The sequence below is a fragment of the Phocoena sinus genome, chromosome 1, assembly GCF_008692025.1.
Source record: "Phocoena sinus isolate mPhoSin1 chromosome 1, mPhoSin1.pri, whole genome shotgun sequence".
Lineage (NCBI taxonomy): Eukaryota > Metazoa > Chordata > Mammalia > Artiodactyla > Phocoenidae > Phocoena > Phocoena sinus.
In genome coordinates, this window is record NC_045763.1 from 139,396,811 (window position 1) to 139,421,499 (window position 24,689).

The 24,689-nt window shown below is 38.9% G+C and overlaps 2 protein-coding genes across 3 annotated transcripts in view; one reads left to right on the top strand and one right to left on the bottom strand.

The window, feature by feature from the left end:
- Window positions 1–5,076: 5,076 nt before the first annotated feature.
- ARPC5 (actin related protein 2/3 complex subunit 5) lies at window positions 5,077–15,062 on the bottom strand. The gene is made up of 4 exons (XM_032644714.1): window positions 14,712–15,062; window positions 12,258–12,330; window positions 9,873–10,049; window positions 5,077–6,466 (listed from the first exon to the last, which is right to left on the bottom strand). The coding sequence occupies exons 1-4, from the start codon at window positions 14,852–14,854 to the stop codon at window positions 6,404–6,406; spliced, it is 456 nt and encodes a 151-aa protein (XP_032500605.1). The 5' UTR covers window positions 14,855–15,062; the 3' UTR covers window positions 5,077–6,403.
- Window positions 15,063–15,316: 254 nt separating this feature from the next.
- Window positions 15,317–24,689, top strand: part of RGL1 (ral guanine nucleotide dissociation stimulator like 1) — a 280,952-nt gene continuing 271,579 nt past the window's right edge. For both annotated transcript variants that reach the window (XM_032645598.1, XM_032645617.1), the window contains exon 1: window positions 15,317–15,710. The gene's annotated coding sequence lies outside the window, so the exon portion shown is untranslated. The remainder of the gene's footprint in view (window positions 15,711–24,689) is intronic.

Consider the following 24,689-nt stretch of genomic DNA (forward strand, 5'->3'; position numbering starts at 1 on the left):
TGTCCATTTACAGCATTCATGACCCTAAGCGTTGACATGATTGGAAAACCTTAAGTATAAATAGTCAGGAAAGGCGGTTATAAGTTCATGGATGCTATTTGATAATTTTTATCTTTAAGGAAAACAAGAAGTATTGGGACACATCTCCGATCTTAGAAGGTGATGCCACAGAATAATGAAAGCTGGTCCATTGTAAATTCCCTTGATGCCACTGGCAGTCAGATGTGAGCCGGAATTCTGTCCTTCGGTCACTTTCTCTGGTAACTTGCAGAGCCACACACTGTAACGGCTGCACACGTTACCCACAATGGCTCTAATTTCCACCTAAGGCTGATAAATTTTCTGCCTAAATGTCCACATTGAAGTGAATTGAATTTGGGACTCAACTTGATTGGATCTAGGCTATTTGAACCTAAGGAGGATTTTACTCTCTGCATAGCTCTCAAATTTTTGCTTCTAATATGTTCTCCTATTCCATAGAACTTGGAGATATCTTAGTCAGATGATTTGGCTCAATCAATATTATGCAACTAATAGATATCTGCTGAGCATCAACTATGTCAAGGGATTGTGGAGAATGAGTAAGACATGGCTACTATGACTCCAGGAAGGCCACAGAGTCTTCTGGAAGACTCATAGGAAGGTCAAGAGGGTGTCCTGGGAAACATTAGCTAAATGCTCAGCTGGAAAATGTGTTCAGTCTTAGAAAGCTGGACTGTGGAATTCAGTAGGTGAGTCACATACCATTCAATTTGTATTTCATGTATCCGGCCTTTACACAACTGTCTCATAGTGAAAGAGATGAAAACATAGATAATTTATGCTTATTCTCTTTAAACATACAAGTAACATAAATGATGAAGGAAAAAGGAAATGTAAGCGTGAACTCTGGGTCCTCTGGTGCTTGTGGTTCATCAGTGTGGGGAAGTAGCACCACCTTGAGGCTGATGAGATGCTGTATTTCTGTGCGTCCCAGGCTTCTGTAGCTTGACGGGCTGGTATAAGAGGCAACTGCATTTTAGTACACAGAACATTTTAATGCTGGGGTTTTCACCTATTCTGTCAGTGATGTTGGGCTGAGGTGGAGAGGCGGGGTGGGGGGGGGCAAAAATCCACGGCAGGGATATGGACAAAAGAAGCCTTCTTTTAGAGCACTCGTTTCTAAAATGTTCTGAGCTCATTTAATTTGTTTCTTAATTGGGCTTACCTTCCCATTCCTAATCACTTTGGTGCTCTTTTGTACTCCTTTTGTCTATAAGGTTAAGTTATTCGTAAATCGAAAGGGAAAATAACGTATTTAAAAATTGGTCCTAGATTTCGGGTTATTTGTTCAACTGCTGGCCAAAGCAATCTATGGAAATAAAAATCAGCATTTTTGCAGTTTAGAAATAAGCAATTCAAATATTTTGGGGAATTGTGGGAGGGCATTACTTAATCTGCCTGAGAACCACATATTTTTTTTTTTTTTTTTTATTTTTTGGTACGCGGGCCTCTTACTGTTGCGGCCTCTCCCGTTGCGGAGCACAGGCTCCAGACGCGCAGGCCCAGCGGCCATGGCTCACGGGCCCAGCCGCCCCGCGGCACGCAGAATCCTCCCAGACCAGGGCACGAACCCATGTCCCCCACATCACCAGGCAGACTCTCAACCACTGCGCCACCAGGGAAGCCCCACATATTTAATTAGTAGAAATGATTCTGAGTGCCTGAGCATGAGTGTAAGATAAACTAATTGGAAAAATGAGGCAGAAGGGTAGAGAGAGGAAAGAGAGGGAAGGAAGGCAGTAGATGCAGGGACTGAAGAAAGAGAAAAATAAAATAGAGAAGAAAAGAATTAGGGAAAGGAAAGGATACAAGGCAAATGAAAACAAGAAGTGGGAAGGGTGGAGAAGACAACAGCAGGTTAGAATTTATCCAAACCCAACCCAAGGCTGGCCAACATGTAATGGCGCCATGCACGAGGAACACAGTCAAATATTTGCTATTGGGTTGGTGCCTGGTGAATGGTGGGTTGGTTCCTTATCCATGCAGTCTGTGATTTTGACCCTGATTTCCTCACACCCAGAGTTATCTCAGGAATTTCCCATTTCCCAGGATTTCTCCTCAAAACTAATCTTCAGCTGGCTTTGAAACTGGAATGTGAGGGCACTCCAGAAGCGTGGACAGAAATAAGCTTCCAATTTGGGGTACCTCCAAAATGGAACACCAGGCAATTATACTGAAGGTGGCCAAAGTGATTCCTAGGATCAATTAAGCAGATAATTTTTAGTTTATGACCAATAAACTCTTTAACTTGGCTAATGAAATGAGAGATTGCAGCTCTGGTTCTTGCTAAATGGAATTATGACAAAAACTAATGAAAACAGAACTTCATTAGTTAAAAGACATCATCTATGAAAACATGGAAAAGAGGAACCTATTAAAAATACTGGGTAAAGCGCAAGACACAAGAGAAACTGCATGCTTTGAGAAACCCAACCCTCAGTCACTTTCTTGTAGTGGAGTTATGTATGTTTTGGGAATTGGCCTCTACCTTACACTTTAGTAACCATCAAAAGGCAAGTAAAACTCACGATATAAAAATAGCAACGCTACGCTTTGTGTGCTACTGAGTATGCCTCTAGCGTAGCAGCACTTCTCCAAATCTTTCTTTTGACTTCTCTGCTTGTCAACTTTTGCTTCATTTAAGGGCTCCGGAGTGGATTTTACCTCTCAAGAGTAACGCTCAAGCATCAAGATTAGAGATTCCTAGAGAAAGCCCAATGCTCATCTGTCCTGGAAACACCTGTGTTCCCCAAGCACCAGAGTTGAGAGACAAGTGTGGTACAACCTTGGAGTCAGGCAGATGTGAGTCGGAATTCATTTCCTGCAAACTGTGTGTCTTATGCATATTCTCTAAGCTTCAGTTCTGAAGATAAAGTATGATAAGACTGACACATAGTTAAGTACTCAATAAAGGGTGGCTTTCGTGTTTTAGTCCACCTACTCTCACTCAGAATCTTGCTTCGGAAATTAAAAGCCATTATTACTACCACACGCTGGGGGTACTACGCCTTTGGTTTCCTGCTATTTGTGTTATATCTATTTGTGTTATATCTCATAAGCTTGGGTAACTCTGGGCCACATGGACCTATGCAGGACTCCTGATATTGTTTCAGTGTTTCAGACTACTTTTAAATGAACACTAAACATAACTGATGTTTTAAGAAATGATCAAAAATACTTAAAGGATAAAATTATTCATATCCATTTTTTATAAGTGAAGCTCTTTATTACTTTCTTTCTTATAAAATTTAAATTTCCCATTCTTTTACTACTGTAAAAGGGGTGAAACTCAGTGACCATCAATGTCTATTTCAGCTAAAAATTTTTGTCAAAAAGCTCATGACTTTCTTTAATGTCCCTTGGAGATACTTTACCACAACCTAATCCTCTTAATAAATTTCACTGTCTATAACTTTGTTAAAAACATTAAAACCATAAGGACAGTGACAATTAAACCTACTTCGGGGCTTCCCTGGTGGCGCAGTGGTTGAGAGTCCGCCTGCCGATGCAGGGGACGCGGGTTCGTGCCCCGGTCCGGGAAGATCCCACATGCCGCAGAGCTGCTGGGCCCGTGAGCCATGGCCGCTGAGCCTGCGTGTCCGGAGCCTGTGCTCGGCGACGGGAGAGGCCACCACAGTGAGAGGCCCGCGTACCGCTAAAAAAAAAAACCCCAAACCTACTTCGACTTTCTCTTCTTTCTACTCTGTCCATTTCAATTGGACCTGCCCCTTCTGCCTGTGCACGACCTAGTTCTGACTGATCTGTCTCAGTTTATTCCAGTCCACCCTGATCTCACTACCGCCTCAACACTGATTAACTGCACTTACAAATACTAATTACTTCGCAATTATGCTGAAAGCAACTTGTGAGCAAGATCAGTTACTTTTCCACTATGTCCTTTGTGATCATGGGGAACACAGTTCATGCTTAAAAAATATTCAGTTAATTTGTCCCATCTACAGATGAATTTCACCTGTGTGTTGATGGAATGCTGTAACACATCATCATACTTACTATCAAGTATGACATTGGATAACAGTTACCTAAACGGTACTGTTATTGAATGACCAACAAAGGGTACGTGTGCCATTTTTTCCCCTTTAAAAGTGGCAAAAACAAAACACACAGCAGTAGTTAAAAACAAACCACTGAGTTTCAAGTAGAAAGGAATGGGTGTCCAGAGTGTCCCTTAGCATTTACATCTGTTTTCCACAATTCATGCTGACTATACCCCCTCTCTCCACCACGACGGTGCGGTGTCACAGTTAGTACCACCTGGGCTGACATTTAGCCGAGATGCATCAGTTGAGCCACTTGTTTCCAGCTGGTGTCCGTTCTGACTCAGCCCCTGTGCTGTTCTGTTACATATTTTAATTATCTCCGTTGAGTAAAGCTGTTGGCAAATTTCGAATACACCCATTCCTGTGACTATAAAATATGGAATTCCGGAATTTTCCCCAACACTATAGTCATGAAAGTCATGTTAAGACGAATTTTATGAAAAAGTACTGCAATATCATTTCTGTTTTCATTTGAAAGTTTGTATGTGGTTATGTTATACCTATCTGACCACCTCTAATACCTATAGCTTAGCTTTTCTTACTCATAGCCCTCTGAATTGTCTGCAAGTTTCTAAAGCTTTAAAGTGGGAATCTAGCCAGGTGCAGTGGGAAGGCAAGCAGAGGTTGCCTTGAGTAGGTAAGGACAGTAGATGTGTAAGCAAGAGTTCAGAAGCTGGGAATAAACGACTGCAGCTGCGGGACTCATCTGCACAGTCTAGTCTACGTCTCTGAGCACTGACACTACAGGTGTTCAGCGGACATCCAGAGGGCTACGGAATCACTGCAGAGGCTTCATTATTAATATTTATTAATGACTCTTTCCTCTTCTCTACTACCTTATGTTTGAATAAAGTAGTTTTATAAACCTTCTACACAAAATTAGTTGTCAAAGAGTATAATAACCTGGTGGTAAAACAGGAACTCTTTCCTCTTCATTAACTATGCATTCATAAGTATTAAAGTAAGAGAAAAATAAATTATTCAACACTGACATTTTATTTTCTGAAGTTTATCATTTTTACAAAACAGAACAAAAAGCAGGTATCAAAAACAGCAAAGAGTTTACAGAATTTCTGCACCAGTTTCCACACAAGTCAGTGATTATGACACTGGTGTCTAATGTAAATACTAGATACAGTCTGATTTCCCTCATGGTCATAAGCATTCAGGTGATTTGTTTTAGAGCTACCGAATAATTATTTTTACATAAGCACCGGTCATTTTTTGAGAACCAATTTGGTCTGTCCAACAAAGTGAATACTTTTTGATGTGTGGCATTTTCTTTTTTTAAAAAAAACACTGAGCTAAAATACAGAATGTGTATGTGTTTGGATCCTAACCAAATCTTTTGAGATCCCAATAATTACTCTGAAAAACACTGAAGACATTTATAGGACATATTAAATACTAGTTATATACCTCATAATGTCGAAGGCAGCTACTATAATTCTAAAGAAAATAGCATTTCATTCAGAGGCTGCCCAGAGTTTCAACTACATCATAGTTTCCACATCCTTCCTGATTTGGAGTAGTTTCCCCAAATAGGGCCATATTATTAGAAAAAAAATTTTATGCTCATGCCAAACAGGGTCTGGCATTTTACAGATACAGTTGTGTAGAGCAAGATTCCTTGCTCTGTACCCTGGGTGACCACAAAGAAATCAAGAGGCCACGATTACTGGATGCTGAGAGGAAGAAGCGTACTTAAACTCACATAATCTGGCGGCAAGCAGAAACAGAGTTGGAACTTGGTTGTGGTGTTCAGCCACCACTTGTTCCAGAAACACATTTCGTTTAAATAAGGGAAGTATAGTCCAGTTTTGCAATGTTAATAGCTGCCAGTCTCTCAAAAATTTTTTATAAAGATCATTTCCTGGCTAGCAATGAGTTAGGAAACCAGCCTCAAATTCTGATTAAATTTCTCACTATTAGTCAAAAACAAAACCAAAAAACCGCTCCCAAAAACCAAACAACAAAAAAACCCCCCACACCAGCCAATAGGGGTTAACAATTGCACAATTAAACTTGAACGTAAATTACGCTATGTACAGACTGGTATACACATCACTGAAATCATTTTGAGAGAATGAGACATTCCTGTTGAAACATTTCTTCTACTTTATCCCAATTTCATTAAAGAAAAACTGATATGTAATTTTCTTCTTTATAGATATGAAAAGGAAACAAGAAGGCAAAGCTGAGAGAAACAGATGCTACCCAAAGGGCAGCGGTGGCATTTGGTTGTTTTGGTCTTTGTACCAGCAACTCCCACCCCATGGGAGATATCCGTTCCCGCCGGCCTACACGGTTTTCCTTGCAGTCAAGACTCGAACGATGGACCCCACTCCTCCAGCAGCAAGTGCCTAAACACAAACCAAAGTGTCAATGTTGGCAGAATCATAAAGACTCAATTCTCACACCAAGCAAAACATTTTTCTTTCTTCTTTTTTTTTAACATCTTTATTGGAGTATAATTGCTTTACAATGGTTAGTTTCTGCTGTATAACAAAGTGAATCAGCTATACGTATACATATATCCCCATATCTCCTCCCTCTTGCATCTCCCTCCCACCCTCCCTACCCCACCCCTCTAGGTGGTCACAAAGCACCGAGCTGATCTCCCTGTGCTATGCGGCTGCTTCCCACTATCTATCTATTTTATGTTTGGTAGCGTATATATGTCCATGCCACTCTCTCACTTTGTCCCAGCTTCCCCTTCCCCTTCCCTGTGTCCTCAAGTCCATTCTCTATGTCTGCGTCTTTATTCCTGTCCTGCCCCTAGGTTCTTCAGAACCTTCTTTTTTTTTTTTAGATTCCATATATATGTGTTAGCATACGGTATTTGTTTTTCTCTTTCTGACTTACTTCACTCTGTATGACAGTCTCTAGGTCCATCCACCTTGCTACAAATAACTCAATTTCATTTCCTTTTATGGCTGAGTAATATTCCATTGTACACATGTGCCACATCATATTTATCCATTCATCTGATGATGGACCCTTAGGTTGCTTCCAAAAACATTTTTCTTAAAGGAAGAATGTGTGCAGCAATTGATTTTGGATTCACTAATTTTCACAAGTATTTCTTGAGCACCTACTATGGGCCAGTCACTGTTCTTAGCAATGGGGATACAGTAATTAAAAAAGAAAAAAACCTTAAGAGTTCCTGCCCTCAGGTGCTTACATTCTAGTGAGATCCTAGTTTACATTCTAGTGTGTTGTTTTCAAATAATAATATGTTCTTAAAGATCTGTAGCATGATGTTTTTGCTGCAAACAGGTGCTCAAATATAAATTTAGGACATTCGTTCTGCTCTCAGCAGTGTCAGGAAGAAATTCAAACTGGGATCAACCATTTTAAGTTCCGTTTAGACTAGTCAGTTTGTCAGATTTTTCTTTCTGCAAGTTAAGAAAATACTATTTAATAGCTAAGAACTTAGGAACTTTGACTTCGCCTTGGAAAATTGGAAGTCATGACTAAGAATTAGGAATCTGAAGCCCTCGTTTACTTGTGGTCGGAAACACTTACTGAATACCTTTGTGTACTGGGTACTGTGCTAGATGCTGGGGGTACAAAAGTGAACAAATACAGCATTCGAGTCTACTGAGAAGAGACAGACAATATAAACAAATCATTTAAATACAATATAATACATGAAATGACAGAGCTATGCTTTGGGTGCTATAAAAGCACAAGGAGGGGCATATACCCAACCTGAGGGCATAGAGGAATGTGAAATGGTGAGGGAAGGCTTCCTGGAGAAAACGATACATTAAATGGATAAGTAGGTGACAGACTGACATAAAGGGTAAAGAGGCACTGGGGCAGAGAGAAGATCATGAGCAAAGGCATAGAGGTGTGAAACATTATGGTGTGTTCAGGGAAAACACATTATTACGCTTACTGCTGGAGCATAAGGGGAAGAACAACATGGAAGATGAGGCTCGACCTGGGAACTTGGAGTTGATTCTGCAGGTGATTCACAAGGGTAGATTTGGAAGTTAGAGACGGCAACTGGGTGGAGAACAGATTTGAGGGAGGCAAAACTGGTAGCCAAGAGACCAGTTTAGGAAACTATAGCAACAAAATGTTAGAGATGGTTGAGTGGATGATCTGAGAAGTATGTAGGAGGTAAGACTGTCAAAAACTGGTGACTGTTAGGAAGAAATGAAGACTTAACACACACCTCAGTTTTCCAGTCTACAAAAGGGAAATAGCAAGCATTCCGTCCTAGCATTTTTATGAGGATTAAATGAGTTAATATTTATAAAGTGCTTAGAATACAGTAACTGCTCAGTCAATGTTTGCTATAATCCTGAAACTATACTGAAACTAGGCTGATAGGTTTTAATGCTGGCTCTTCAGCTGTAAATTGAGGATGATAAAGATATTTATATATTTCATAGGGCTGTTGTAAGGATCACATGAAACATAAACCAAAAGTACAGCAGCTGGTGAATAAAAAGTATTCCATGAATAGGATGACTATATCAATTATTCTCCAAACTGATACGCTGTAGAGTAAAAGGGAACTATTCATAATTATGTTGGGACAACAGGCATAAACTGGGGCTGTCTTGGGAAAACTGGGAGGTATGATAATCCTATCCATAAATGTTAGCTCTTTATATTTGACAGTGTATGAGGAATAAAGTGACTTGATCCAGGTAAAACAGCAAGTTTTGCTACCTATTCATAGCTTACATGTGTGTTTTTACTCAGATACCAAGATAACAGCTTCTGAAAAACTGAGTTTTGGTAACCGTAAGATGTTAGCGAATATACACCTTACCTGTGGTTGGTTCTATTTGAATGTTACACTGCTTATATCTATACCAATATAATATAAGACTTGGGTATTAAAGATTACCTTACCAACTTTTTACCTGAAGCTAAAAATTCCCCTTAGCCATTATTTTTTGGGGGGCGTGGGGCAGATAGTATACTAGCATCTGCTTACACTGCAAAACAAAATGCATGAAAAGAGAAAAAAAATGTAAGAATTCTTGATCCCACCTCTGATTTCATTTTTTTAAACTGTGGTAAAATATAACATAAAATTTGCCACATTAGCCATCTTTAAATGTAAAATTCAGTGGCATTAATTACATTCAAAATATTGTACAGCCATCACTGCTATCTATTTACAATACCTTTTCAGCTCTCCAAATAGAAACTCTGTACCCATTAAGCAATAACTCTCTATTCTCCCTTCTCCCCAGCCCCTGGTAATCTCTAATCTACTTCTGGTCTCTATGAATTTGTCTATTCTAGATATTTCATATAAGTGGAATCACACAGTATTTGTCCTTTTGTGTCTGGCATATTTTACTTTGCATGTTTTCATGGTTCATGCATGCTGTAACATGTATCAGAACTTCCTTTTTTTGGTCAAATAATATTCCATTGTATGTATGTGTCACATTTTGTTTATCTGTTCATCTGTTGATGGGCACTTGGGTTGTTTCCACCTTTTGGCCATTGTTAAAGAACTCTTGATTTTATTATTTTCTTTTCAAAGTTTTGATTTAGTTCAAAGTTCAAGATTGTGTTTAATAATCATTACTGAATAAACTTAAGTGTTGCATATCAGCGTCTCTTAAGACCAAGGCTAGTAAGCGTAACTCTGAACTTTCATTTTCATGCATTTATTTGTAATAGCAAAGATGTATAACCAAAAAGTCAAAATAGTTATTTAGGTGAGAGGCTGTCATTGTTATTCTCTATTACAAAGGAATCAGTCATATAAGTGTATAATTCATAACTTACCTTTTCATGCCACTGCAATAACATAGCACTGCTATTGTCAGAGGGGCTCTCAAAGCCTTTATAAATATACTTCATTAGGAGATCCACACCATTCTTGTCCAGGGATTGAACTGCCTTTTCAATATCATTAGCTTTAAAAGAGATGAGCACCTTCAAGACAATGCTGCCTGCTCGATCCTGAGGGTAAATAAGTAACATCATTTAGACTCATTTTTGCGTGTGGGGTTACAGTTTTAGAAAGGCCACACTGAGAATGTGACATTTGAGTAAAGACCTGAAGGAAAGAGGAAACTTGTGGCGTACTTGAGGAAAGTATTTCAGACAGAGAAAAGGATAACTGCTGTTAGTGTGTGTTCAGTGTGTTCAAGGAAGAGCAAGAAGACCCAAGGTGGCTGGAGCAGAGTGGAGGACAGGAAGTCAGATAGGTAGTGGGAAGACAGAGCACGTAAGCCCTGCAGGCCCTTGTGAGGACTTTGGCTTCCTGTCGGAGAGATGAGAAGATGCTGGGAGGTTCTGAGAAGAACAGGGATATAATCTGACTTACACTTTAACAGGACCAGTTGGCTGCCATGTTGAGAATAAGCCGGGGGCAGTGGGGTTGGAGGAGGGCGGGGAGAGCAGGAGACAAGGCAGACGCAGAAGCAGGGAGACCAGTTTGGAAGTTACTGCAATAAGACAGGCCGGTCTTGGCTAGCATGGTAGCAGTGGAGGTGGTCAGAAGTGGACAGATTCTTGATATATTTGAGGGTAGAGCCGAAAGGATTTGCTTACAGACAGATGTGGTAAGTTATCAATTTATTAAATCAATACATTTCACTTCTTGATCTTAAAAAAAATACAAAACAAAAAAGGAGGAAACTAAATTGCAGTTCAACCATCCTTCAGAAATGTTATTAATAAACAAAAATTTAAGTTTTTAAAACTTATTTTGTTTCATATCTATAGTCACTTGACTATAGATATGATATAGTGATCTTCATTCATAATGATCTTTTTTCTTTGATAAAAGGCTGCTCCAACAGCAAAGTTATTCTTTTACCCTTCAAGCCAAGCACAGGGAACACTTCATTTCCCCTTTCAACGTTTCTCTTTCTATTCAACACAAAGTGATACCTTCAGCATTCCAACTGGTCAGATTTTACAGTATGTTTCTACCACCTGTTGTTATCTTCAGCTTAAAGACTATGCAATTAGCCTATTTAGAAAAATATCCTTGCACCCAGAGCTATACCCTCCCATCCAAAGCTATGATAAAAAACCACCCATATAAAAGCAGAAGGTGGTAAAACTGAAATTTCAATGACATTACTCACTTTTAAAAACCAAGGAAATATTTCCCCTTATAAAAGATTATGTGGCCTAGATAATTATTATGCATTTACCTAAGTTATTACTTACTAGTATTCAACTAAGGAGATTCTTGGGGCTCCTAGGATGTATGAATAGCTGGACAGTGGGGTCAATGCTCTGGGCTTCATTTTAAACAATAAATAAGTAAATAGGTTCTTAAGAATTACTGAAAGACTGCTACAGGGAATATAATTATACAACTTTTCTGAAGGGCAATTTGGCAATACCGTATGTACCAAAGCCTTAAAAAAATGTGCAGTCTAAAATGCAGGCATTCACTTCTAGAAACTTATTCAAAGAATTTACCAAAAATTGTTCATTTCAGTACTGTTTATGACAGAAAAAAAGGTCAATTATCTAAATATATGACAAAAGATTATATATAACTAAACTGCAGCATTATCTATATGCAGCCATTAAAAAAGATATTGCAGAAACAAACTTATTTCCAAGTAAAGACATTCATGTATGCTGCTATACAGTTGAAAATGGTTATAAAATTCCATTTTCATTAAAAAAAAAAAACACTCATAGAAAAACTCTATAAGCATATAGCAACACCAAAAAGTAATCATTATCTATGGGTCAGCGGTGGGATTATGGATGATTACATTTTTATTCCCCCACATTTCTGAGTTTTCTATAATATTTAACAGAATTAAATATTAGAATTTAATTCTATGAAAATGGTAGAATTAAAAAAAATCTTTAAAAAGCAAGTAGAAACTCTTTATTTTGTGAAAGTTTTACTCTTCAAGGCTTTGCTTAAATTCAACCTGAATTTAAGCAAATTTAAAAACACACAGATCTCTCCAATGTTTGAACTTAGTGTGTCTACCATGCAGGATTATCACAACTCAATGTTAGAGTGCTATTTTTTCATATATAAATTTTCTACCTATCAAACTACATTGTAAGCTTTTCTTTGTCAAAGATAGTAAATAGTTAAAATATTTGTTGATTGTGTGACGCTTCAGAGGATTTTGGGAAGAATGCTAAGATATCAGCAGAGAACGCGTGTTATCTGTGACTCACCTTCACTGCCTGGCTCTTGGTGTTGATAGGGGGGTTTTTCAGAGCTGCCTGTAGGGCAGCTGTCATATTTCCTGTGATGGAGGTTAAGGGGATAGCAAAACAGCCAGCCTTCAGGAAAGCGCTGTAACTCCCAGGAACCACTGGTTCTTAAGAGTTGACGTTATGCATAGAAAGAAAAATTAGTATGATTGCTATGTTCATTACTGGAAAATTCAACATGTTGGTTTCAAGGATGTCCATCATAGGTAAAATACTGAAAACAAAAGAGAACACTCAATTTTTAAAAAATAAAGCAAAAACTGTTTCATCCTTTGTTCTAATTAGTAACTGAACACCTTGATAACCTTTCATTTTCCAGTTAGACACATATGCAAACATTATCCACAGTGATAGTTTTTAAAATTCTAAAATATATATCAGAATTATTAGGCACCAAAATGAAATAGCCTATCCTCAACCAAAATACATCTTTTTATGTGATTCTAAGTGGAAAAATAAAGACCAAACTTTAACTAGAATTATATTCTATATTAACTGAAATGCTGGTAGAAAGTGCGGGCAGATTACTCTAGCAATCTGAATGATATACATTAGCAATCTCTCAATATGGATGAAAAGAGGCATTATAGAAGATATAATTCAATGACCCTTAGGTGGCAGCTTAATTTTTCTGTTTTGGATATTTTCTCTCATATTTCAATAGATATCATTCAAACTGTCTTAGGCCACACCTATTAAATTCAGTCTCACTTTGAAAGCACCAGTGAGTTAGCAAGTATGAGAAACCGAAGGCCAATTAGACCGTCAGAACATACAGGCATTCCCCTAAAAGGAAAACCACACAGAGTTCACTTGTTCCTCCATCTGTAGTGCCTGAACAGGGCTTGTCTCTTCTTGTAACAAGAGTAGAAGAAAAAAAAAAAAAAAAAAGAGTAGAAGAGACAATATCTTTATATTTTAAGATGAATTGATTAAAAAGAAGATTCACTATATGGATATAGCAGTACCATTTAAGAGTCATCACATGTCACCTAAAGTAAGTTAAGTCTCACAAAACATCATTTATGCATCACCAAGAATGTTTTTACACAGAATAATCTTCACCACTTATGTTCTGAAGAAAAAGGTCTGACCAAAAAAACCCATGGTTGGTGGTAGGCTGTTATTTTCAAGGCTTAATGGATTTCTAGAGAAGCATGCCTTTTGCAGACTGGCTCATTTATAAGACCTCAAACACTTAAGTATTTAAATAATGCAAAACAGCAACACCTGATTGGGAAAGTCATGGAAACCAAAGAAACATCTGTATGTTGATAAATGTCTAATGCTGTATTTTAGGTACTTCTAAGACCAGCTACGGCTGCTACCAAATATTTTCACTCATACATTTCCCCATTTAATTTAATAGGACACTGATGAGGAAAGAGTCTAACAAGGCTTCCTAACCTTATGAATACATCCAAGAATAATTAGGAAGGAGTGAATTCAGTAATTGAGAATCTCTAAAACTACAGCTTTGGTTATTGCAACATTTACATTTTACTAAAAGAGATCTGATGCAAATGCGTCCTCAAAGTAATGAATATTTAAATATGCAGAAACAACAACCAGGAACTGACAGCCACATTTTAACTAAATGGAAACGATTGCAGCATTACAAAATGATTTTGTTTTGTACAAATGACTCGCTTTCTATTTTATTCACTGGGGTTTATTTTAAATATTTCCAGGGATTCTCTACATGCATTCCGTGTTTTCTTTCTATTGCCCTTTGCTTAACAGGTGAAAGGCTCCCAGCTTCCTTCTGGGCAGTTTTGGTGGTTTTGTACTCACTACCTTTCCCCCGGTTAACAAATTCTGTGCAATCTATATTTTGCCAAATCCTTTTCTCTTATGAAAAAAAAAAAGGCCACGGACAGACGGGCCTCAATTCTGCAAATCACCCCATCTCTCCCAGCATGAAGTAAACTATCCTAACGGGGCCAAAACAAAACTACACCACAATTAAAAGAACATCACTGAAGAAAGATGCCCGTTCCTCCCAATCAGACATGGGTGATAATGAGACGCCGGTAAATACGGTTCTGGAAGGACAACTTCAGCGCCCCGCAACAGCCCGACTGTCCAGCACCAGCGCCGCGAGGGCGCGGCCTGCTCCGCGGGTTCCCGGGAGGCGAGAACTCCGGGAGCAACCTGAGGAATCGGGGGCGTGGACGGCGCGCCAGGAAGGGCAACTTTCCGAGGGCGGGACCCTGGGGTCTCGGGGCGACTCGGTAGAAATGGGAGAGCCCCCTGCCCTCTCAGAACCGGGGACCCAAAGAGACGGGGGTGCTAGGGGCAGCTCCGAACCCGGTGCCCGGCCGGGGCCCGCCGCCCTCACGCCCTGCCCGCAGCCGGGGCCCGTAAGAGGGGCTGGGTCGGGTGGGGTGGGGAGGCAGGCGAACAGAAGGATATTGCCGCAGGCAGGAGTCCACCTCGCCCTCGTCGGGCCCGGCCTGCCCGTCGCCCCCGTCTTCCTCGTCCACGAACTTGTTCTCGTCATACTCATCCACGTCCACCTTCCGGAACCGGGCCGACGACACCGTGTTCTTCGACATCCCGATCCAGATCGGTGGCCAAGGCCTCCTCTCGGTGCTGCCTCTACCTTAGCAAGCCCAGCCCAGCTGAACCCGCAGACTGGCGCCTTCACTTCCCTCTTCCGCTCAGAGGCGTCGCGGGCAGCCGCGGCTCGGGTGGTTCTGGGCCTGCGCGCTGGCCGAGCTCCTTCCTCCTCAGGCCCACGCTCTTCTTGAGCCTCCTACGCCGCCCCTGCTCTCCTCCAAGGGGAGCGTACCAGGGAGGGAGCGCGCTGGATGCAGTGCGCAGGTGCGGCCTCTCTGCAAGAAAGGGGCGGGGCGGGGCGGATGAGGCGGGGGCGGGAGGGGGCGGGGCAGGAGGGAGGGCGGAAAGCGGTGCGGCGGGCAGAGGTAAGAGGCGATTGGTCCTCCTAGTGCGTCACGTGATCCCTAGGGGGTTTCCATAGAAACGCTTCTCTGCGGTCCAGTCTAGGGGGTCTTAGGTTGGCTGCGATGGGCACTGGGGGCGGGAGGCCTTGGCTTTGCTGCAGCCGCCGCTGTCAAGGACCTGTCATCAGGGTCCTGCGTAAGGCCCGGCTGGCACGGACTTGCCTGTGAGGTGGGATGGACTGGTTGCCGGACCAAGTCCCCTGCAGTTGGCAGGAGTATGAGGCGGAGTGATGCACGCCCAGCCGCCCAGCATCGTTCTAGTTGTCAGAGGCATCGCTTCGGACTGTGTGCTGCCCGTGGCTTCGTTCCCGAGCCGGGAGCCCCTTTCTCGGGGTTGGACCTACGCTGCGCGGCCAGCGGGAGGTCCCCAAGGACGGAGTCGAAAGGTCATATCTTATGTCAGTGCTGTGTAACAGCATAGCGGCTGCACCTGCAGAACTCGAATTAGGTATCGTAACCATTGGGAAGGAGGGGGAGGTGTCTGGGTAGGGGCTGGGGTCCGGTGGTAAGACTGGGGTGAACCTGTGGAATTTGGGGTAGGGACAGTCATTGACATCTTAAAATAGGTGGTTGTTTGGAGCAGGAATGGTAGGAAAGGGTAGGGGCGAGTTACACTCTCTGGCGCTGAGGGGAAATAAAATGTGTTAGGATTAGTTGAAACCAGACCTTTAAGATTTATCTTTATGGTTTAAGATTTATACGATCCCACTAGGCCAGATTTTTATTGTATTTGACATCTCCATTTATGAGAGCAAAGCTCTTATTGAGCAGGTAAAAAGCATTAAAACCGAGGAAATGGTAGTTGGATTGTGTGTGTAACACTGAAATACAAATATCTGCAGAATAAAATTAATTTGGACGTTTGTCAGGTTTAGTTTAATTTCACGTCTAGCAGAAGGCTGGCTGCTGCCCTAAGTACCTCAGTCCTTGGTTTCCTGTGCTGTAATTGAAAAGAGAACTGGGCTTAGAATCAGAAAACCCTGGCTCGTGTCTTGACTCTTCCTTCCACTCATAATCTATTGACTGAGGCACACCACTTAAAATTCTGAACGTCAGGTTCCTCACTGCAAAAGTGGAGCTAATAATGTGTACTTAACAAGATTGTTCTGAGGATTAAATACAAGAAAGTGTTTGAAACTCTAAAATTCTGCATAAATATAAATTGCATATTATCTGTACCATTGATTTTGGCACTAGTCTTATAAATTACTTAATGATATATTGTGTTTTATCTTGTGGCTGGAAGAGATAGATTCTAGAGGGCAGAGACTGTCTTATATTTCTTTTCTTTTTTTTAAAAATTGAAGTATAGTTGATTTACAATGTTGTGTTAGTTTCTGGTGTACAGCAAAGTGATTCAGTTATACGTATATATTGTATCTTCCTTTACATCTGACATAAAGCTAACCATGCAGAAGGTACTCAATACATTCAGGTACTCAATTATTCATTGATGAATGAATAAGTGTGATAGGCAGTACAGCTTGAGGGTCACACTGAGAATAATGAATCAGAAAGAAGAGGAAGAGAGATCTCAAAGTCAACCTTTGTTGGGCATATATACATACATATGTGTATATATATCTGTATCTATATCAATATGTATATACGTATACATAGATAGATAGATAGGTAGATAGCTAGAGACCCTTCAGGAATGGAATGCATCCTTTTTTCTTGGGAGGAAGAAGCAGTATGGCATTTTTCTTTTCCCAATTAAATTACCCTTCTATAAGAATATCATTTAAGTGACAGAAGTGACATTTATTTAAGTCAACACTCAAGTTACAAGCAAACACACTGCTAAAAACTCCCCCAAGGGCTGTCTTAAGACAGCAAAGGAAAATTTTCTACCTGTTGGTAATATTTATTTTACAAAGTTGTATACCAAAGTATCAGATCATTACTATGGTGAATGGCATTATATAACTTAGAATAAAGATTTGTTTTAATATTTTTTCTCAATCTTTTGCTAACTCTAGTAAGAGCTAAACAATATACTTGTTTAAATGCTAAGGATGATTGTACTTTTTGTTCTTCTAAATCAAGATTTTCTTTGAAGAGAAAATTGAACATTAGAAGCACATTTGAGAACAAATGGAAACAAGGATTCAAGAGCTAATACATCCCTTCTCTTACATTTCTGTTCTTTTGTATTAGGGCTTATTTAGGAAATTTCTTTATTCTCTTTTTTTAGAACTAGGAAAGAGCACCAGAGTAGAAATCAACTTAAGGCAATAGTGAGTGGAATTTTAAAAATCAAGTTGTTCAAGTGTATAATTGTTTTGATTGCTCAGAATTTTGCTCTGTATGTTGAATGTGTTAAATATAATTAATTACTTCTTAGCCACATAAAGCATATTACATTTGAGATGTAATCATGTTAAAAATATCCTTTTCCAATGCAGTATTTTTTATTGTCTCACAGTGGTAAGTACCTAGTGCCCAGTGGGTACTCAACACCTTTCCATCCAATGAATTAACCTGACAAGTTAATTTTGGAATCATATTTAGAGATAGAGCTTTTTTTAATGGATACATTAATTATCTCCCTACCCTCATTAGCTAATAGTTAACTCTATATAAAGCTTTAGGGAAATTTCTGTGTGTGTGTGTGTGTGTGTGTGTGTGTGTGTGTGAAGAAAGCAGTCCTTAATAATCTTTTAATTAGAAAATATACATTCTTCTACTTTCTTGCAAATTCCAAATTTTTATGTTGATCATGGCACTTAACTCATTTTAAGTAGTATTATTTTTCCTATTTTAATTTTTCAAATGAGTGCTTATTCCTGAAATAAAGGATCCATATGGTTTTAAGACATTTTATTTATTGTGGAAGTAACCTGGTTTGGTTACTAAAGTAATGCAGAATCTGAATTTTCTCAAGGTTAATGCTGCAATGGTAATATGTACCTCTTTCTGATTTTCTGTGATGATGCAAAGAGTGAAGGATCTTTTTAGTTAGAAAGGATTTTTTTTTTTTTTTTTTTTTTTTTTGCGGTACGCGGGTCTCTCACTGTTGTGGCCTCTCCCGTTGCGGAGCACAGGCTCCGGATGCGCAGGCTCAGCGGCCATGGCTCACGGGCCTAGCCGCTCCGCGGAATGTGGGATCTTCCCAGACCGGGGCATGAACCCGTGTCCCCTGAATCGGCAGGCGGACTCTCAACCACTGCGCCACCAGGGAAGCCCTAGAAAGGATTTTAATGAAACTATCCTGTAATAGATCTCTCTTTTCAGATATTTTAAACCAAGTACTTTACCTACTATATGCTCTTTTCCCCAAAATATTTATTAATTAACAAACCAAAACATTGAATCCTGTGCACTATTGTTTTTATTATTTGAAGTGGAAGTGAACTCAATGTTAATCAAACATGTCAAAAGTATTATAAATATAAAATAAACAATTTTCAGTTCTGGTAATGATAATTTAATACCACTGTTCTCTAGCAACATAATTATTACAATATAAAAATGCATGTTATCCATAGACTATGCTATGGTTTAATGCTTGTACTTAATATCCAAATGAACTGGTTCAGTGTTGAAACACTAACCTTCAAATCTTTGGGTTTTTCTTTGTGATTAATTTTAGCTTTACATAACTTCATGATTACACACTGAGGTAGAGCAGATAGGGTGAACTATTTTATGATAGGACCTTTATTCTTCAAAGATTAAAAAAAAAATTTAAATCTGTACTTTTATCTCAGGAAAAAAGTTTAGAGCTCAATCAAAGAATAAACCTTGTTTTTTAAACATCCTTGTGAATGGGAATCTTTCTATTTAAAAATTTTTTTACCTATTTATGATAATATAAAGGAAAGCTATGGGTTTAAAAGTTTACTTATTCTGTATTCTTTCCCATTCCTGGGGTCTCTTATTAATGCTAACTGTTGTCTTAAAGCTACATTTATTGTCACAATATAAATCATAGTATTTGAAGTAATGTTAATTTACATCTTTTCCAATATTTATATAACATTTATTTTTTTCTTATCTTGTTGCATTAGCTAGATGCTCAAAAACAGTGTTGAAAAATTGGATAGTAGGCTTCTCTTCTTTGTTTCTATTTTAATGGAAATGTCTTTGTTATTTTACCAGTTTTTATTTCCTATTTCTTTGTGATTTTTAGGAATGCTGAAATTATCAAATTTTTTTTGGGGAATCTAATGCTAAAATCTTATAGATTTGGATTTTTAAATTTGTGAATGTGATGAATTATATTTTTTCTGCATTAAATCATTCCTACATTTCTTGAATAAACTCTATTTGACTATTTTAATTACTTCTTAGATTTGGTTAGTTTATATTTTGTTTACACGATTTCAGAATCTATATGTATAAGATTGGTCCACAGTTTCATTTCTTTGTGCTATCTTTATCCAGTTTTGATATTAGGATTAGTCTAGCTTTGTAAGATGAATTGAGAAGATTTCATCATTTTTTCTATGCTCTGGAATAGTTTGAATAATAGAAAATTACCATGCTGTTTTTTTCTTTGAAAGTTGTAGAATGTGCTTACAAAATTATCTGGGCTTGCTCAGATTTTTAGAGGTAGATCTTTGATCATCTTTATATTCTGTGGTTATTGACTTGTTTGTTTTTTTTTCTCCTTTTGAGTCAATTTTAGAATTCATATTTTTCTTAGTAAATCATGCATTTCATCTAGATTGCCAATTTATTGGCAAGAAGTTCCACAAAATATTTTGTACAATTATTTTAATATCTTCCATGACCACAGACATATTGCGTTTCTCATTGCTACTATTAACTATTTAAGCAAAATCAACATATTTTTCTTCTTCCCCCCAACCTGATTATCACAAGTTCTAGTAACATATCTTTACTTCCTATAGAAAGTAGCTATCTCAGACTTATAGGGTTGATAAAATTTGAAAGATCCTACATTTTCTATCCCTTTCTACTGTCTATCCTTATTCTGTTAATATTTTATGAATAATAACAACCACTTAATGAGTGTTTACTGTGTTCTAGACACTTGGTAAATAAGCTCTTTACTTATTTTATTTAATCTAGGGCCTAGGAATTAGTGTTCCCATATTATGGATGAGGAAACTAAGGCTCAGGGAGGTTGTGTAACTCAGCCAATGATGCTCAACTAGCAAGTGGCAGATTCGTATGGGAATTATGTCTACTTTCAGTAAGTCTCTTAATTCCCAATTTTACTACTTACCTTTTGCTAAAAATAAGGGTATAGCTAAGTACTGAGAGTCTAAATAAACGCACACAATAGCTTGAAATAAACTATAAATTGTGAGCTTTAAAAAACTTATAATGATTTTTAAAAAATATATTTGGTTTTCAGATACTCCTGTGAGCCTTCCACACCTTATCTCAGTATTTTGAGACTAGACATAGAGCTTGTTACCTAATATTTAGTCTGCCACAAAAGATGACCTTTGTGTGTGTGTGTGTGTGTGTGTGTATGGAGAGATCAGTAGGTGTCAATTAGTAATTCCACTTAATTTTTTAAAAACTGTGGCAAAATACACATAACATACAATTTACTATCTTAACCATTTTAAAGTATACAGTTAAGTAGTATTAAGTACATTCCATTGTTGTACAACCATCACCACCATCCATCTCCAGACCTCTTTTTGTCTTGCAATACTGAGACTCTGTATCCATTAAACAATAATTCTTCATTCCACCCTCGCCCCAGCCCCTGGCAACTACCATTTTACTTTCTGAGATGATAAATTTGATGACTCTAGGTACCCTATGTGAGTGGAATCATACAGCATTTGTCTTTTTGTGACTGGCTTATTTCACTTAGCTTGATGTCCTCAAGATTCATCTACGTTGTAGCATGTGTCAGAATTTCCTTCCTTTTTAAGGCTGAATAATATTACATTGTATGAATATGCCACACTTTACCCATTCATCCACCAGTGGACAGTTGGGTTACTTCCACCTTTTGACTAATGTGAATATTGCTGCTTTGAATATGTGTGTACATATATTTTTCTGAGACCCAATTTTCAATTCTTTTGGGTTTATACCCAGAAGTGGAATTGCTGGATCATTTTTTTGTTTTTGTTTTTTAAGGAACCAGTTCTACTTAATTATTTAAATAGGGTAATAAAGCAATGTTCCCAAGCCTAAGGCCTCTGATTTGGTATATCCCTGAGAGTAAAGGACATCCAAGGTAAGGCAATCTCAGGACTTATGTTTGTTTTGAGGTCCTGGGTAACAAGGAATGGGGATGGGGAAAGTACCAAAACTCTGGGGTCTAGAACCTACTTAAGTTCTCCACCCCAGCCCACTCAGCCTACCTAGCTGCCAGAGTCTAGAGGGTGCCCATTGGTACACTAGTTTGAGCAGGATCACAGAAAAGCCACAGGACTGGTACTAAATAGATATTGATTTTTCCAGCCTTTATAGTGAGTCCACATTATTATTATCTTGAGAGGCATTAAAGCATTGTGATTAAGAACATGGGTTCTGGAGCTAGACCTCCTAGGTTTGACTCTCAGATCAGCCTTTACTATTTGAGCAATTACTTAAGCTTTCCTTATTTGTAAAATAGGTACTATAATAATAACTACTTCATAGAATTATTGGGAGGATTAAATGAGTTAATAATTTAAGTACTTAGAAAAATGCCTGACCTATAGCTCTCACTAAATGTTAAGTAGTAATAATATTATTTTTAATTAGTATAGGTTACCATTTGGCTTTCCTTAAAACCCTTGGAAACAAGATAAATAACATTCCTTTGTGGTAGTTAAACTTTTCGGATTGCATGCACTATGAATCAAGAAAAGATATCTAATATCATTTTAAAGAGATAAGATTTGCTCCCAGGTTACCACTATTAGATTGTAGCTTGATGAAATATTAACATCTATAGAAAATCAATACTAGTCATGATAGGAAATGGTTATAGAGGTTTATGTTTTTTCTCACAGCCTTGGCCCACCTAAACACTGTCCAGGCGGCAGGTGCCCTTGTGCATATCTCATCGTTTCATTCCAAGTGGCAGATGTCTGTCCCTGGTAAACAGAGTCTGACAGCACTAAACATTAGAATCACATTATGAACTCCTCTAATCCACAGAGCAACCTTCTTATTATAGTTTGGCTTTTCATGTAGCTTATCTACATGGAGAGACTGTATAGGCTGGACAACTTGAACATCTGGTTTCATATCCAGTTGTAAGTCTCACTGGAAATCAATTAGCTTTCTGCTTTTATATGTAAATCTTGGGAGTTTTGTTAATCTGGTCTGCCCGTGATTTATAAATCCATTTTCTCTATAATGACTGAGTACGTGGTGGAGCCTACAACGGTGAGACCCAAACCCTGCACCATGTTTGATTCACCAAGGAAATGTTCCCCTCCCCCAGACTCTCATCAGTTTCTTGGGACCTACTCCCCTGCCTCTTTTAGATCAGCACACCACTAGCTCCTTTAATTTATTGGCTTGTATTTTCCTTATTGGAATTACCATATGTGTGGTGGTAGTTATAATTCTTTGCTATCACCATTGCCAGTTTGCTGAGGAAAGGTGGAGCATTCCAATTTCTACTCTTCCCTAAATCCCTGGGCCAGCTTGACACAAACAAGAATCCGTTGCATGGTGAGCAGAAAGACCTGATCCTTGCGCCGTAAGAGCTCACTCCATGGAACTATTGCTTTGATATGTGCCATCTTAGAGCAAAAAGAGCTCAAGGGAACCTTAAAGATGAGCTAGCTCATATCTCTTGTTTTACAGATGAGGAAATAGAGACTACTTGCCTAGGGTCATATATCTTTATGCTCTTTTAACAGTCTCTTGTCTAAAGCTTGACTTTATTGGCCGGGACTCATGATCTATCAGTAACATTCTTCTTCCTAGCCCCAGTCTTATCTAACCAGTACAAAAATTTAACTGTCAAAAGCACTTTTCTTTCCTATTGTTTTGGCAACATTTCTCCCTTTGTTATACACCGCTGATATCCAGGCTTACATTTGAAATACAAATTCGTCATAGATTTCACACTATGTTTCTAACTAGATCCTTTGTATCCTGAATGATACTGTGGTCTTTTTGACCACTTTGGAGACACATCTCATATTAACTAATTGGATGTACTTTTTGTTTTTGTTTTTGTTTTTGAGGAGCCCACAAGGCAAGAAGTTTCAGAGCTGGCTCCCCAGGCCCCTCCGACTTGCTGACGCTATTAGCTGAGTCACCCACCTGGATCTGTCTACTTTTACAATGATCAGAGATCCTGATTTTGTCATCTTAGGCTCTTGCTTTAAAAAAACTCTACATCCCAAGTTGTAGACACATGATTTCATGATCCAATAATAAACTTCAACAGTACCTCTTTAAATAATAATTACTGTATACCCACAATATAATTATATTCTAATAAATCTATAAAAAATTTCAGGTTAACAATAGAAATTCCTTTAAAAATTTTATTCATGTTTATTTTAATCACAATAGAGATTTCTATTGTAAACATTTTTCTTTTCTTTTTTTTTTTGCGGTACACGGGCCTCTCACTGTTGTGGCCTCTCCCGTTGCAGAGCACAGGCTCCAGACGCGCAGGCTCAGCGGCCATGGCTCACGGGCCCACCCGCTCCGCGGCATGTGGGATCTTCCCGGACCAGGTCACGAACCCGTGTCCCCTGCATCAGCAGGCGGACTCTCAACCACTGCACCACCAGGGAAGCGCAACATTTTTCTTTTCTCCCCCTGCCCCCACTTCTTCCTCTCCCTCCTCCGCCTCCTGCTCCTTCTGCATGGAGTATTATGCACTTTAAGTTTTTTCTTCTAATGGCAAAACTATCTTATTAGCTTAGCATTCATTTTTACACATATTAAGAAAATATTTAGTAGCAAGTTACAGATGAATACACATTTTTCTTGTAATGCATTCTTACATATTTCTAAGAGGGGAGTGAGGCAGCAAACAGTTAAACGTAAGCAAGGTGCTTTAATGTACATGCTCAAAGGGTTAGTCAAGGAGCACTTCTTAGAAATGTGTTTTGAACAAGATGTTAAGAGACAGTATAGGTGTGCACTGATAAAAAAGAAAGGTGTCAGAATAAAAGGGAAGTAAAACAAATTATGCATTGGGAAGCTATATCAGAAAAGGGGGGAATGGATCCTAACAAAAAAAGATGTTCATTGCAGTATGATTAAGCAGGCACTTGGCTGGAATGGAGAAGGAATGTTGGGGAGTGGCGATTGGTAAAGTTATTGAGATGTAGATTCACAGTCTTGCTACCCACGTTTTGCCTGGCTACTGTGCCAGACCCTAAGGGAAAACCAAAGAGGAGAGAGAGACAGTGCTTGATCTACAGGAACCTACACTCCTGCTGATAAGACAGAGCAACAGGAAGGTAGAGGAGGAACCTTAAAAGCCAGTAAGAGTGGCTTGGATTTTATGTGGTGTGTGATGGAA

What these genes read in the sequence shown, in the direction of transcription:
- ARPC5 (XM_032644714.1), bottom strand. Translation starts at nt 14,854, where the DNA reads ATGTCGAAGAACACGGTGTCGTCGGCCCGGTTCCGGAAGGTGGACGTG. An exon ending in GTGGACTCCTGCCTGCGGCA is followed by an intron (nt 12,331 to 14,711) that starts ATATCCTTCTGT and finishes AACCTCCATCAC; the next exon opens with AGGAAATATGACAGCTGCCC. An exon ending in TATTGCAGTGGCATGAAAAG is followed by an intron (nt 6,467 to 9,872) that starts GTAAGTTATGAA and finishes GTTTGTGTTTAG; the next exon opens with GCACTTGCTGCTGGAGGAGT.